Source organism: Scyliorhinus canicula, chromosome 8, assembly GCF_902713615.1.
Source record: "Scyliorhinus canicula chromosome 8, sScyCan1.1, whole genome shotgun sequence".
Classification (NCBI taxonomy): Eukaryota; Metazoa; Chordata; class Chondrichthyes; order Carcharhiniformes; family Scyliorhinidae; genus Scyliorhinus; species Scyliorhinus canicula.
Window position 1 is genome coordinate 159,678,035 of NC_052153.1, and position 15,034 is coordinate 159,693,068.

A 15,034-nucleotide genomic window follows, 5' to 3' on the forward strand; every position below is an offset into this window, starting at 1 on the left:
TGTGAGGGTGTGGACTGTGGGGGTGGTGCAGTGTCAGGCGGTGAGGTAGTGAGGGTGTAGACTGGGGGGGTGGTGCAGTGTCAGGCGGTGGGGTGTGAGGGTGTGGACTGTGAGGGTGGTGCAGTGTCAGGCGGTGGGGTGTGAGGGTGTGGACTGCGGGGGTGGTGCAGTGTCAGGCGGTGAGGTAGTGAGGGTGTAGATTGGGGGGGTGGTGCAGTGTCAGGCGGTGGGGTGTGAGGGTGTGGACTGCGGGGGTGGTGCAGTGTCAGGCGGTGAGGTAGTGAGGGTGTAGACTGGGGGGGGTGGTGCAGTGTCAGGCGGTGGGGTGTGAGGGTGTGGACTGTGGGGGTGGTGCAGTGTCAGGCGGTGGGGTGTGAGGGTGTGGACTGTGGGGGTGGTGCAGTGTCAGGCGGTGGGGTGTGAGGGTGTGGACTGTGGGGTGGTGCAGTATCAGGCGGTGGGGTGTGAGGGAGGGTGGGTGTACTGATGGGCTGAAGGACTGCATGCATACAGTGGATTCTCACTTGGAGCTTCGCCTCCGACCTGGCACAGCGCTACCTCCCGGCCGGCGGCTCTCCCAGCAAGGTCCAGTGCCCTTTGCTTATAGATGGTCAGGGGGTGCAGCTGAGGCATTGACTGGAGGCAGGGTGGGGGGGGTGGGAAGATGATGAAGCACAGGGTTCAGCAGACATTGGCAGGACGCACACATGAACGCAACATTATCACAAGGTGGGAACACTACGACCCACACAATGGGGTTGGGGGTTCCACATGTGTCCCGGGTGTGGTCAGGGAGGGGGGGGGGGGGGGGGTGTCAGGGTACTTACCCTCGCGAGGCTGTGCAGTTTCTTCCTCCACTGGTCTCCCATCTGGGGGCATGCCCCACAGTGCTGACTGCCGCCCCGACCTCTCGCCATCCACGCCTCAAGGTGCTGCACTGCTGCCGGTGTCCACATCTGGGGAAGAGGATGGCCAAGCGCTCCTCCATTGCCTCCAAAAGTGCCTCCAGGTCACTGTCCCAGAAGTGGGGAGCGGCGCAACGGGCTCTTCCATGTCGGGCCCCGGTGTGTATGTGCCACTGCGCGCACTTCCTTATACATGGCATGGCATCATCCTGGCGTCGCGCAATCCCGCAATCGGAGAATCGCCCCCCATATCCGAAAAATTCTGAAACTCGCACTTTTGTTCGAGCGCACCACACATGCACAGTTCCCAATGCACACCACGCATGCGCAGTTCCCAATGCACACCACACATGCGCAGTTTCCCATGCACACCACGCATGCGCAGTTCCCAATGCACACCACACGTGCAGTTTCCCATGCACACCACACATGCACAGTTTCCCATGCACACCACACATGCAGTTTCCCATGCACACCACACATGCAGTTTCCCATGCACACCACACATGCAGTTTCCCATGCACACCCCACATGTGAAGTTTCCCAATGCACACCACACATGTGCAGTTCTCCATGCACATCACACATGCACAGTTCCCAATGCACCCCACGCATGCGCAGTTCCCAATGCACACCACACATGCACAATTCCCAATGCGCCTCACACATGCGCAGTTCCCAATGCACACCACACATGCGCAGTTTCCCATGCACACCACACATGCAGTTTCCCATGCACACCACATGCGCAGTTTCCCATGCACACCACACATGCGCAGTTTCCCCATGCACACCACACATGCGCAGTTCCCAATGCACACCACCCATGTGCAGTTTCCCATGCACACCACACATGCGCAGTTCCCAATGCACACCACACATGCGCAGTTTCCCATGCACACCACACATGCGCAGTTCCCAATGCACACCACACATGCGCAGTTCCCAATGCACACCACACATGCGCAGTTTCCCATGCACACCACACATGCGCAGTTCCCAATGCACACCACACATGCGCAGTTTCCCATGCACACCACACATGCAGTTTCCCATGCACACCACACATGCGCAGTTCCCAATGCGCACACACATGCACAGTTCCCAATGCACATCACACATGCACAGTTCCCAATGCATACCACACATGCACAGTTCCCAATGCACCCCACACATGCACAGTTCCCAATGCACACCACACATGTGAAGTTCTCAATGCACATCACACATGCACAATTCCCAATGCACCCCACGCATGCGCAGTTCCCAATGCACCCCACACATGCACAATTCCCAATGCACCCCACACATGCACAGTTCCCAATGCACCCCACACATGCACAATTCCCAATGCACCCCACACATGCACAGTTCCCAATGCACCCCACACATGCGCAGTTTCCCATGCACACCACACATGCGCAGTTCCCAATGCACACCACCCATGTGCAGTTTCCCATGCACACCACACATGCAGTTTCCCAATGTGCGCACACATGCACAGTTCCCAATGCGCGCACACATGCACAGTTCCCAATGCGCACACACATGCACAGTTCCCAATGCACACCACATATGTGCAGTTTCCCAATGCACACCACACATGCACAGTTCCCAATGCACACCACACATGCACAGTTCCCAATGCACATCACACATGCACAGTTCCCAATGCACCCCACACATGCGCAGTTTCCCATGCACACCACACATGCGCAGTTCCCAATGCACACCACCCATGTGCAGTTTCCCATGCACACCACACATGCAGTTTCCCAATGCGCGCACACATGCACAGTTCCCAATGCGCGCACACATGCACAGTTCCCAATGCGCACACACATGCACAGTTCCCAATGCACACCACATATGTGCAGTTTCCCAATGCACACCACACATGCACAGTTCCCAATGCACACCACACATGCACAGTTCCCAATGCACATCACACATGCACAGTTCCCAATGCACACCACACATGCGCAGTTTCCCATGCACACCACACATGCGCAGTTTCCCGATGCACACCACGCATGCGCAGTTCCCCGATGCACACCACGCATGCGCAGTTCCCAATGCACACCACACGTGCAGTTTCCCATGCACACCACACGTGCAGTTTCCCATGCACACCACACATGCACAGTTCCCAATCCACATCACGCATGCGCAGTTCCCAATGCACACCACACATGCGCAGTTCCCAACGTTCCGCACATATGTAGTTCCCAACGCACACTGCACATGCGCAGTATATTTTGAAATCCGAAAAATTCCAAAATCCGATACATACTTGGCCCAAGCATTTTGGATAAGGGATTTTCAACCTGTATAATGAGGGTTTGTACCTGGCCATGGGGGTTTGTACCTGGCCGTGGGGGTTTGTACCTGGCCGTGGGGGTTTGTACCTGGCCGTGGGGGTTTGTACCTGGCCGTGGGGGTTTGTACCTGGCCGTGGGGGTTTGTACCTGGCCGTGGGGGTTTGTACCTGGCCGTGGGGGTTTGTACCTGGCCATGGGGGTTTGTACCTGGCCATGGGGGTTTGTACCTGGCCATGGGGGTTTGTACCTGGCCATGGGGGTTTGTACCTGGCCATGGGGGTTTGTACCTGGCCATGGGGGTTTGTACCTGGCCATGGGGGTTTGTACCTGGCCATGGGGGTTTGTACCTGGCCATGGGGGTTTGTACCTGGCCATGGGGGTTTGTACCTGGCCATGAGGGTTTGTACCTGGCCATGGGGGTTTGTACCTGGCCATGAGGGTTTGTACCTGGCCATGGGGGTTTGTACCTGGCCATGGGGGTTTGTACCTGGCCATGGGGGTTTGTACCTGGCCATGGGGGTTTGTACCTGGCCATGGGGGTTTGTACCTGGCCATGAGGGTTTGTACCTGGCCATGAGGGTTTGTACCTGGCCATGAGGGTTTGTACCTGGCCATGAGGGTTTGTACCTGGCCATGGGGGTTTATCTGCACCGAATGCTGAAAACCTGTGGGGTTTTATTGCCTTGATATTTCACATCAACACTTAACACCACGAGCACACCAATAAGCTCAAGCATGCAGCTGTACTGCACCAGGTTGGAAGCAAACAGGGACAATCAATGAAAAGCAGCATATCAGCAGCAAATGGCACTTTAAGCTGCTGAGAGTCACTCTTTGGGAATGACAGCTGTTCATTTTAACAGTTAATTAGAATGACTTCTCGTGTCTCAGTGAGTAAATGAAGTATGTCGAGTGCCACTGGCCCAGAGAAAAGAGGGAAATCACTGAATGAACCCAAGGCCATGCTTACCTAATTGTACGGATGCTATAATTGACCTCACTTAAACAAACAAAAATAGCCAGGCTCCTGATTATTCATCAACCCTTTGTCGTGTGTGCATGTCCGTTACAAATTTCAAATTAACTATGAATATTCGCTCGGGTTCAGTGTAACCAATCCCTCCTGGAAGCACCCCCGAAAATCAGGAGTCCACTTTTACAGCTCTAGTTACAGGATCACAGGATCCGGGGATTGTTACATTCGGCTCCTTCGATGTATTGGATCCTTCACTTGTGCCTCACATGTACGTTACCGTATCTTTCAGAAGACAAATTGATGAGCATTCTAATGAGAAGTGGATGTTGCAAAATAAGCCAGTTAGTTGGTAGACATAGAATAATCGAATAGTTACAGCACAGAAGGAGGCCATTTATCCTGTTGTATCTGTGCTGATTCTCTGCAAGAGCAACCCACTGAGTGCCACTCCCAAGCGTTTTCCTCATAACACTGCAAATTTTCCTTTCTTCAGAATATCAGCCAATTCCTTTTTGAAAGCCAGGATTCAATCTGCCTCCACCACACTCTCAGGCAGTACATTCCCGATTCAAAATCCTCAGTGTGTGAAAATGTTTTTCCTCACATGACTGTTGCTTCTTTTATCAATCACCTCGAATCAATGCCCTCTGGCTCCTGATCCTTCTGCCAACAGGAACAACCTCCCCCTGACCGGATCTCACAAGATTTAGGACATCTCCATCAAATCATCGCTTCATTTTGAATACCTCGATCAAACCATCTCTTAAATCTTCCCTTCGCCAAGGAGAAACAACCCCAGTTTCTCCAATTTGTCTACAGAACCGAGTTCTTCATTTTATCCATTTACGGGTTGTGGGCGTCATTGGCTGGGTCAGCATTTATTGCCCATCCCTAGTTCCCCTTCAGAAGGTGGTGGTGAGTTGCCTTCTTGAACCGCTGCAGTCCTTGAGGTGTAGGTATACCCACTGTGCTGTTAGGGAGGGAGTTCCATGTTGATGCTCCAGCGACAGTGAACAAAAGGCAACATATTTCCAAGTCAGGGTGGTGAATGACTTGGAGGGGAACCTCCAGGTGGTGGGGTTCCCAGGTATCTGCTGCTCTTGTCCTTCTAGAGGTAGTGGTGTTGGGTTAAAAAGGCCTTTTATTAAAAAAAGGCAAATAAGCAGTGGAATTAATTTCTGGAGGCACAGAATTGAACAGCAGCGAAGTTATGTTAAACTTGTGTAGCCAACCTTGTGTAGAGAATCTTGGTAAGACCACACAAGACGTGCTGCGAAAGGGTGTGTCTCCATATTGTGGAATGAATTTTGAAGCACAGGAGAGGGTGATACCAGATATGAAAGGTTTTACCTATTAGAAAAACTGAACAGGTTGGGGTTCGTTCCTCCAGAAAGGACAAACAAGACAAGGGAACACATGATAAATGGCAGGACCCTGGGAAGCCCCGAGGATCAGAGGGACCTTGGTGTGAATGTACACTGGCCTTAAGGTATTAGGACAATTGGATACAGTGGGTAAGGCAGCATAAGGTATTAGCTGAAGCCTTAATTAGCTGAATTAATGAGTTTAAGAGCAGGGAGGTTATGCTGGAACTGTACAAATGTTGAATAGGCTACAGTTAGAGTATTGTCTGCAGTTCTGGAATCCACATTATAGGAGGGATGTGATAGCACTGGAAGGGGTGCAGAGGTGATTTACCTCTGGGCTGGACAGGTTTTAGTTATGATGAGAGTGGCGAGGCTTTGATTGTTTTCCGGATGTATAAAATTATGAGGGGCATAGATGAATAGACAGGAAGAAACATTTCCCGTTGGTGGAGGGATCAATGACAGGGGGCAAGGATTTAACGTAAGGGGCAGGAGGTTTAGAGGGGATGTGAGGAAACTTTTTCACCCAGAGGGTGGTGGGCATCCAGAACTCACTGCCTGAAAAAGGTGGTGGAGGCAGAGACCCCCAGTATATAGACGTGCACATGTGATACCAAGGCAGACAAGGCCTGAAAAGTGGAATTAGAATAGTTAGGTTGTTGTTTTTGATCAGCGCAGACGCGATGGGCTGAAGGGCCTTTTTGTGCTGCAGACCTCAATGACTCAAAGTAAGAAGCCTTACAACACCAGGTTAACGTCAAAGACGTTTGTGTCAAATCACCTGCTTTCAGAGGGCAACTCCTTCATGAAGGACCTGTGCTCCGAAAGCTGCAGTTACAAAGATGGAATATGGCAGTCTTAGCGACAACGTGGATGAGCAGTCTGAGGACCATCTCAGAGTTAAACATGCCAACAAGGTCACAAACAGTCGGTTCAGCCTCAGTTGCCAGGGAGAGTGATGCTGTTTGGTTGCTAGGCGACAAAGTTGGCCCTGGGGACCGCAGACAATGGCTTTGTTCTTCCAAATATTTTGCCGAGAGGAAATTTCTTCTCATCCTGTACTGGATGTCGGACAAACAATTGAACAGTTTCAATACAGTGGAAGAGTTGAACTAAGTGGAAGTGCGTACAGCTGGGATGGTCAGCATACAAGACCATAAGACGTATGAGCAGAAATCGAGTCTGCTCCGCCATTCAATGAGATCAAGACTGATTGGATCTCATAATCCTCAACTCCATTTTCCCGCCTTAGCTCCATAAGCCTCGATTTCCTTCCATATTAAAAATCTGTCCATCTCAGCCTTGAAAATACTTGACGACCCAGCCTCTGCGCTAAAGAATTCCACACATTCACTACCCTCGTGGAGAAGAAACTCCTCCTCATCTCAGTCTTAAATGGACAACCCCTTACTCTGAGATAATGCCCTCTGGTCCTATATTCTCCCACAAGAGTAAACAACCTCTTAACATCTACCCTGTCAAGGCCCCGGAGAATCTCACATGTCGCCTCATATTCTTCCAAATTTCAATATGTACAAACTCTGCTCATAAAAATAAACCCTCCATACCGGGGATCAACCTAGTGAACCTTCTCTCAATACCAGTCTATTTTTAATTAGATAAAGGAACCAAAACCACTTACAATATCCCAGGTATGGAAGGTGTATTTGGAAGCTGGGTCCTGTGTTTTTCCTCAACATATATTAAATAGAACATAAAAAGGTAAAAACAAACTATTATTTCAAAGCAGCTGAACTTTAACCAGAAAAATTCTCCCCAGATGGTGAGCACCCACGAGTAGCATGAGGCCCTTAAGCGGGCGTTAATTGCCCACTTAAGGGTATCAATTGGTGGAAAGGTCATCTTTGGGACCTCCCACCATGAGCGTAATTGGGAAGGAGGTGGGAAGGCAGCAGAATTCCCACCCACCATTCTCCTGTCCCAATTAAATACCCCCGGCACTAAATTCACCGCATGGGATGGGTGTGGGGGGTGATGATTAAACTCCACTCCACGACACAGATTTCAGGTGATTGGTAAAGGCACCAGAAGGTACGCGAGAAGACATTGGGCGGGATTTACCTGCCACATCCCGACCGGGATTGGGACGTGACGTGGCCAATAGCTCCTGGGAGAAGCCTCTCCCGGGATTTGCGCCAATCGTTATGCCTCGTGAGATCCAACGATGGGCGGGACCCAGATTTGCATAGCTAAAAGAGCTAAAAAGCTCACTTAGCTATGCTGGCGCTGGATCTAACCGGGTACCAATCGGTCTCACTGAGGAGATCCCAGCCGGGCACCGTTGAGCACTGGTCCCCACAAACAGGAACCAAGCGAACGGCACTCGGGGGGGGGGGGGGGGGGGGGGGGGGGGGGATTGTCCCACAGGTGATCGGAGGCCGTCAGGCGGTTGGCCTCTGGCCAGGCTAACGGCTGGCCAGGTGCAATCCGGCACCTTGGCACTGCCAGAAGGTCCCGCCAGTGGGAATGGCTGGAAAATATCATATTGAATGGCATTAATGGGCTGTTGGGTCTATCCCTGCGTCGACTTCTTCTGTTATATTCTGATGGTGTGGAAGACGTTGTTTGAAATATTTGCAGTCGCAGTGCTGGGGAGCTTCCTGTGAAATGTTTTGTGAGTGTTGTCTACCTTGAACTGAGCAGCAGAGGGTGGGGGTGAGGTGCAGATGGGCACTTGGATGTTGTACATCTGAACGGCATCGAAGTGAAAAAATACAAATAGAGATTAAGCAAATATAAGCAAGTTTCAGACCAGGATACAGATGGGAAAGATTTGAAGAAAGGACATGTGAACAATAGTTTCAGAAGCATAACAGCAGAGAGTACAGGAAGAGTGCACAGACAGAAAGGCAGACGACTCTTGGTCCCTACAATAACAATACAGATATCCAATCAAAACCCAGCTCCGTCTAGGATTTCTGCCAATATGGGAACACAAACTATATAAACATGGGATTAAAAGTTCAGAATTCCTAAAGCAGGAAGATTGGAAAAAAAATGCCGAGCTCAAAAATTCCCCGTGGTGTATTTTGGGAGCCGACTTTTATCCCTCGATGTATTTAGCTATCAGGGTCACAACAGTTAGTGCTTTTGTGCCCGCTACATAATCTTAAGAACCTAATATGCAGCCGAACAAGGTCAATGTTCTCCAGTGTCAGGAATAACTGACCCACAGTCAGAGGGGGAAAGTATATAAATGGCATCACATTCTGGGTCAGGAGAACAAATCTGAAGATCAGGTTGCTTTAAAGCAATAATAGGTGAAAAAAATCCATATCTGCATGAGAACAGATGCAATATTTTAGCATTAAACTGGCAACGTTATTTAAAGAATTAAAGAAAGATTTGCATTTCTGTAGCATCTTTCATGATCACCAGGTATCTATGATGTGGAGATGCCGGCGTTGGGCTGGGGTGGGCGCAGCAAGACGTCTTACAACACCAGGCTAACGTCCAATAGGTTTATTTGGAATCACTGGCTTTCGGAGTATAGCTCCTTCATCAGGTAAGTGAACAGGTAGGTTACACAAACAGCCAGTTCACAGAAATCAAGGTTAATGTTTGTTTTAACTTCACATAGCCAAAAGTATCAAAGGCTATGGGTAACAAAAATGTAGCAATTTCAATTTTAAAATGAACAATTAACCTAATACAATCCATTTGCGTTTGTGGGAAAGATTTGCAAACTTGTATCACCCTCCTTGAATGAAGAAGCACTGATTTCACTCCAGACAGGTCTGTCTCTAATTTTCAGACTATGCCCCTAGGCCTAGACACCCCAATCAGAAAAAAAGGTTTCTCCCAATCTACCTTGCTGTTCCTTTCAATATTTTGAGAACTCTTATCAAATCATTCCTTTAAAATTCTAAGTTACAGAAAATACAACCTTGTTTGTATAACATCAATATAAATTTTAACCCCTGGAGTCCAGGTATCATTCTACCAAACCCGCAACGTCTAGCACCCAGGGAGTCATGCGCAGATGATGCTTGGGGACACCACCACTTGCACGTTCACCTCCAAGCGACACACCATCCTGATTTGGAACCATATCGCCGTTCCTTCACCGTCGCTGGGTCAAAAATCATGAAAATACCTCCCTGACAGAACAGTGGGTATAGCCACACCACACAGCTTGCCAAAGACAGCTCACCACCTCCTTCAGCACTGTAGCATAGTTGGCAGCACGGTACCATAGTGGTTAGCACTATGGCTTCACAGCACCAGGGTCCCAGTTCGATTCCCGCTTGGGTCACTGTCTGTGCGGAGTCTGCACGTTCTCCCCGTGTCTGTATGGGTTTCCTCCGGGTGCTCCGGTTTCCTCCCACAGTCCAAAGACGTGCAGGTTAGGTGGATTGGCCATGATAAATGGCCCTTGGTTAGATGGGGTTACGGGGATAGGGTGAAGGTGTGGGGCTGAGTAGGGTGCTCTTTCCAAGAGCCGGTGCAGACTCGATGGGCCGAATGGCCTCCTTCTGCACTGTAAATTCTATGATTCTATGGTGGAGGGAGTGATTACAAACGCTGCCCCCCCCCCCCCCCCCCCCCCCCCCCCCCCCATCCCATGAGAGAAAGAGTAAAAAAAAAATTACGATGAATCTAAGATTTACTCCCTCCAAGGTCCATATATCCTCCCTAAGATATACCTGTCCATTTTAATGATGTGTCTGCCTGGACCCTCATGCCCCTTTCGCTCACCACTGTTTCTGAATTTGCACCTCCCATGTGACTACCACAATAAATAATCCATACCACGGAGCATACAACTTCCTTCCTCTGTGGGCATTCTATTTAATTATAGAACCATGTGAAAACTTACTGCCCGATATTTCACTCTACGATAGCTTAAGTTAAATGGTTCAACGAAGAGTGCAGAAGAGCATGCCAGGAGCAACACCAGGCATACCCAAAAATGAGGTGTCGACCTGATGAAGCTACAACACAGGACTACTTGTGTGCCAAATAATATAAGCAGAAAGTAACAGATAGAGATAGGCGATTCCACAACGAATGCGTCAGATCGAAGCTCTGCAGTCCTGCCGCAAACAGCGTGAATGGCGTGGACAATTAAACAACCCACTGGAGGAGGAGGCTCTACAAATATCCCCATCTTCAATGATAGAGGATCCCAGCACATTTGTGCAAATGACAAGGCTGAAGCATTCGCAACAATCTTCAGCCAGAAGTGCCGCGTGGATGATCCATCTCGGTCTCCTCCGGAGGTCCCTGGCATCACAGCTGCCAGTCTTCAGCCAATATGATTCACTCCATGTGTTTTCAAGGAATGGCTGAAGGCACTGGATTCTGCAAAGGCTATGGGCCCTGACAATATTCCAACAATAGTACTGCAGTCTTGTGCTCCAGAACTGGTCACACCCCTTGCCAAGCTGTTCCAGTACAGTTACTGGCATCTACTAAGCAATGTGGAAAATTGCCCAGGTGTGTCCTGTATACAACAAACAAGACAAATCCAACCCAACCAATTACTGTCCTATCCGTCAACTCTCCATCATCAGCAAAGTGATGAATTAAGTCATCAACATTGCTATCAAGCGACACTTACTCAGCAATAACCTGCTCACAGATGCTCAGTTTGGGTGCTGCCAGGGACACTCAGCTCCTGACCTCATTACAGCCTTAGTTCAAACAAAAGAGCTGAATACGAGAGGTGAGGCGAGAGTAACTGTCCTTTACATCAAGGCTGCATTTGACCAAGTATGGCATCAAGAAGCCCTAGCTAAACTGTAGTCGATGGAAATCAGAGGGAAAACCCTCCGCTGTGCGGAGTCTGCACATCCTCCCCGTGTGTGCGTGGGTTTCCTCCGGGTGCTCCGGTTTCCTCCCACAGTCCAAAGATATGCAGGTTAGGTGGATTGGCCATGATAAATTGCCCTTAGGTGTCCAAAATTGCCCTTAGTGTTGGGTGGGGCTACTGGGTTATGGGGATAGGGTGGAGGTGTTGACCTTGGGTAGGGTGCTCTTTCCAAGAGCCGGTGCAGACTCGATGGGCCGAATGGCCTCCTTCTGCACTGTAAATTCTATGATAATCTATGATTGTTGTCATACCTGGCACAAAGGAAGATGGTTGTGGTGGTTGGAGGTCAGTTATCTCATCCACAGGACATCACTCCAGGTGCTTCTCAGGGTAGTGTCCTAGGCCCAACCATCTTCAGCTGCTTCATCAATGACCTCCCTTCTATCATAAGGTCAGAAGTGGGGATGTTCGCAGATGACTGCACAATATTCAGCACCATTTGCGACTCCTCAGATAACACAGGTCAGAAGTGGGGATGTTTACAGATGACTGCACAATGTTCAGCACCATTCGCGATCCTCAGATAATGAAGCAGTCCATATCCAATGCAACTACACCTGGACAATATCCAGGCTTGAGCTGACAAGTGGCAAGTTACATTCGGGCCACACAAGTGCCAGGCAATGACCATATCCTACAAGAGAGGATCTAACCATTGCCCCTTGACATTCAATGACATTACCAACACTGAATCCCCCACAATTAACATACTAGGGGTTACCATTGACCAGAAACGGAACTGGACTAGCGATGATGATGATGATGATGATGATAATAATAATAATAATAATAATAAGTCGCTTATTGTCACAAGTAGGCTTCAATGAAGTTACTGTGAAAAGCCCCTTTCCGGCGCCTGTTTGGGGAGGCCAGTATGGGAATTGAACCCACGCTGCTGGCATTGTTCTGCATTAGAAGCCAGCTGTTTAGCCCACTGTGCTAAACCAGCCCCTTATGAATACTGTAGCTACCAGGGCAAGTCAAAGGCTGGGAATCCTACACTGAGTCACTCATGTACTGCCCCCCCCAAAAGCCTGTCCACCATCTACAGGAGAGCAATAGAATACCCTCTACCTGCATGGATAACTGCAGCTTCAACAACACTCAAGAAGCTCGACACGATCTAGGACAAAGCAAACATAAATAAACCTACCCATTTTCTGGTTCACAGCAAGATGGTAAAACTTTAATTTGGCAATCTAAAATAGTGTCCAATACAAGTGCTTGATTGCTCCTTCTTCCATAAACATTCAAACCCTCCACCACCGATGGACAGTGGCAGCCGCGTGTACTATCTATAAGAGCGCTGCAGTAACTTGTCAAGGTTTCTTAGATAGCGCCTTCCAAAACCACGACTATTACCATCAGGAGGATAAGAGCAGCAGATACCTGGGAACCCCACCACCTGGAGGTTCCCCTCCAAGTCACTCACCGTCCTGACTTTGAACTACATCGCTGTTCCTTCACTTGTTACCGGGGCAACATACTGGAACTCTCTCCCTAACAGCACAGTGGATGTACCTACACCACAGGGACTATAACAGTTCATGAAGGCAACTCACCACCATCTTCTGAAGGGCAACTAGGGATGGGCAATAAATGCTGGCCTAACAGCAAGAACCTCATCCCATAAATGAATTTTTAAAATAAATAAACCTACCCATTTTCCAGTTCACAGCAAGGCGGTAAAACTTAAATTTGGGAATCTAAAATAGTATCCAATACAAATGCTACACAAATGTGATGGTCTTCCTCACAAAATCATTAAGAACAGGCCTGGAGGCAGAGTGTCCATCAGTGCTCTTAAAAATAGAATGTGGTGCGTTGCAGCATTACCCTCGTCACTTGCCTTACCAGTGGAGAAGATTAAGACGGTATTGTTCCAGAATCCGTACTTCTGCAGAGCATCAGTGATGTTCCCCACAGCTTCATCCATTGCCGATACCATTCCTGCATACTGACGTCGTTGCTCATCGTGGATGAAACTGTATGGCTTCATGTACTCCTCAGGGACTTGAAGAGGTAGGTGGACGGACTGGAAGGGCAGGTACAGAAATAGAGGCTGCAAGAGAGCAGATTTCAGAGAGATTACTGAGACAGTGAAGGGTCATAATTAGTGACAATTACAGATCATCTGATTGGAGGCCAATGAAGCTCTTGCATTGGAGTAGCAGGCTGCCAATTGGCTCACACTGTCAACTGAGCGACTGCCTGATAGGTTCTTGAACGTTTTCTGGTTCTCAAGGTTAAACCAGACAGGAGGCAGGACGAGTAGCTCACTATCTGAGGTTTCATTGTTTACTTAGCCTTTAACGTCAAAACTAGTTCTGCCACATAATCTCATACATTGAAGAAGGGGCCATTCAGCCCAGCATGTCTGTGCTAGTTCTCTGTAAAGAACAATCTAATTTGTCCTACTCTTCTCTTTCTCCATAGGCCAACAGTTGTTTTCATTTTCTAGCGGAGATCTAATCCCCTTTTGAAAGTTACAATTGAATCAGCTTCCAAAGACCTTTCGGTTTGAGCAACCCAGACTCAAACTGTGCAAGAAATTCTCATCTCCCTTCTCGTTCATAATTGGAGTTCTCTGGTTATTGACCTGTCTCTCTGGTTATTGCCAGTGGAACGTTTCTCCTCATTTACGATATTAAAACCCTCCAATATTTTGAGAACCTCCAGTAAATCTCTCCTTAGCTTTTCTTGCTCCAAGGATAGAGAACTGGTCACGAACCCCGGCCCCCAAAGCCCTTCCATGGTCACAAACCCCGGCCCCCAAAGCCCTTCCATGGTCACCAACCCCGGCCCCCAAAGCCCTTCCATGGTCACCAACCCCGGCCCCCAAAGCCCTTCCATGGTCACCAACCCCGGCCCCCAAAGCCCTTCCATGGTCACCAACCCCGGCCCCCAAAGCCCTTCCATGGTCACCAACCCCGGCCCCCAAAGCCCTTCCATGGTCACCAACCCCGGCCCCCAAAGCCCTTCCATGGTCACCAACCCCGGCCCCCAAAGCCCTTCCATGGTCACCAACCCCGGCCCCCAAAGCCCTTCCATGGTCACCAACCCCGGCCCCAAAGCCCTTCCATGGCCACCAACCCCGGCCCCCAAAGCCCTTCCATGGTCACCAACCCCGGCCCCCAAAGCCCTTCCATCGTCACCAACCCCGGCCCCCAAAGCCCTTCCATCGCTGACACGGTCATCGTTTATTAGCCTCACAATTTGCCTTTCGGAGAGCGCTTTGCTGGGTCTACAGTCATAAAGGCTAGATTAGATTTCCTTCCTGAAAGGGCATTTACAAAAAATAATTAAAGGAATGTGGACATCGCTGGGCCAGCATTTCTTACACATCTCCAACTTCCTTGAACTGAATGGCTTGCTAGGCCGTTTCAGAGGGCACTTGAGAGTCAATCACATGTCTGCCCGAGGGAGGGGGAATGGTTCCAGTTTGATGTCAGTGATGCCCACATCCCATGAAGTTATTGTTTTAAAAAAAAGTATTCTAAATCACGAAGGGTCCTTTTGAGGATAAATAGGGAGGAACTCTTCAGGTAGGCTGAAATGTAGCAAATGGAATTCAACCCAGAGAAGCGTTGAGGCGATACATTTGGAGAAACCAGGTAAGGACAGCAAAC

The 15,034-nt window shown here is 49.4% G+C and overlaps 1 protein-coding gene across 1 annotated transcript in view; it reads right to left on the minus strand.

The window, feature by feature from the left end:
• The window catches only part of arsb (arylsulfatase B), a 107,198-nt gene that overhangs the window by 60,377 nt on the left and 31,787 nt on the right, over positions 1–15,034 (minus strand). The window contains exon 4 of the mRNA XM_038805558.1: positions 13,260–13,467. Within this exon, the coding sequence (XP_038661486.1) occupies positions 13,260–13,467 (208 nt within the window). The remainder of the gene's footprint in view (positions 1–13,259; positions 13,468–15,034) is intronic.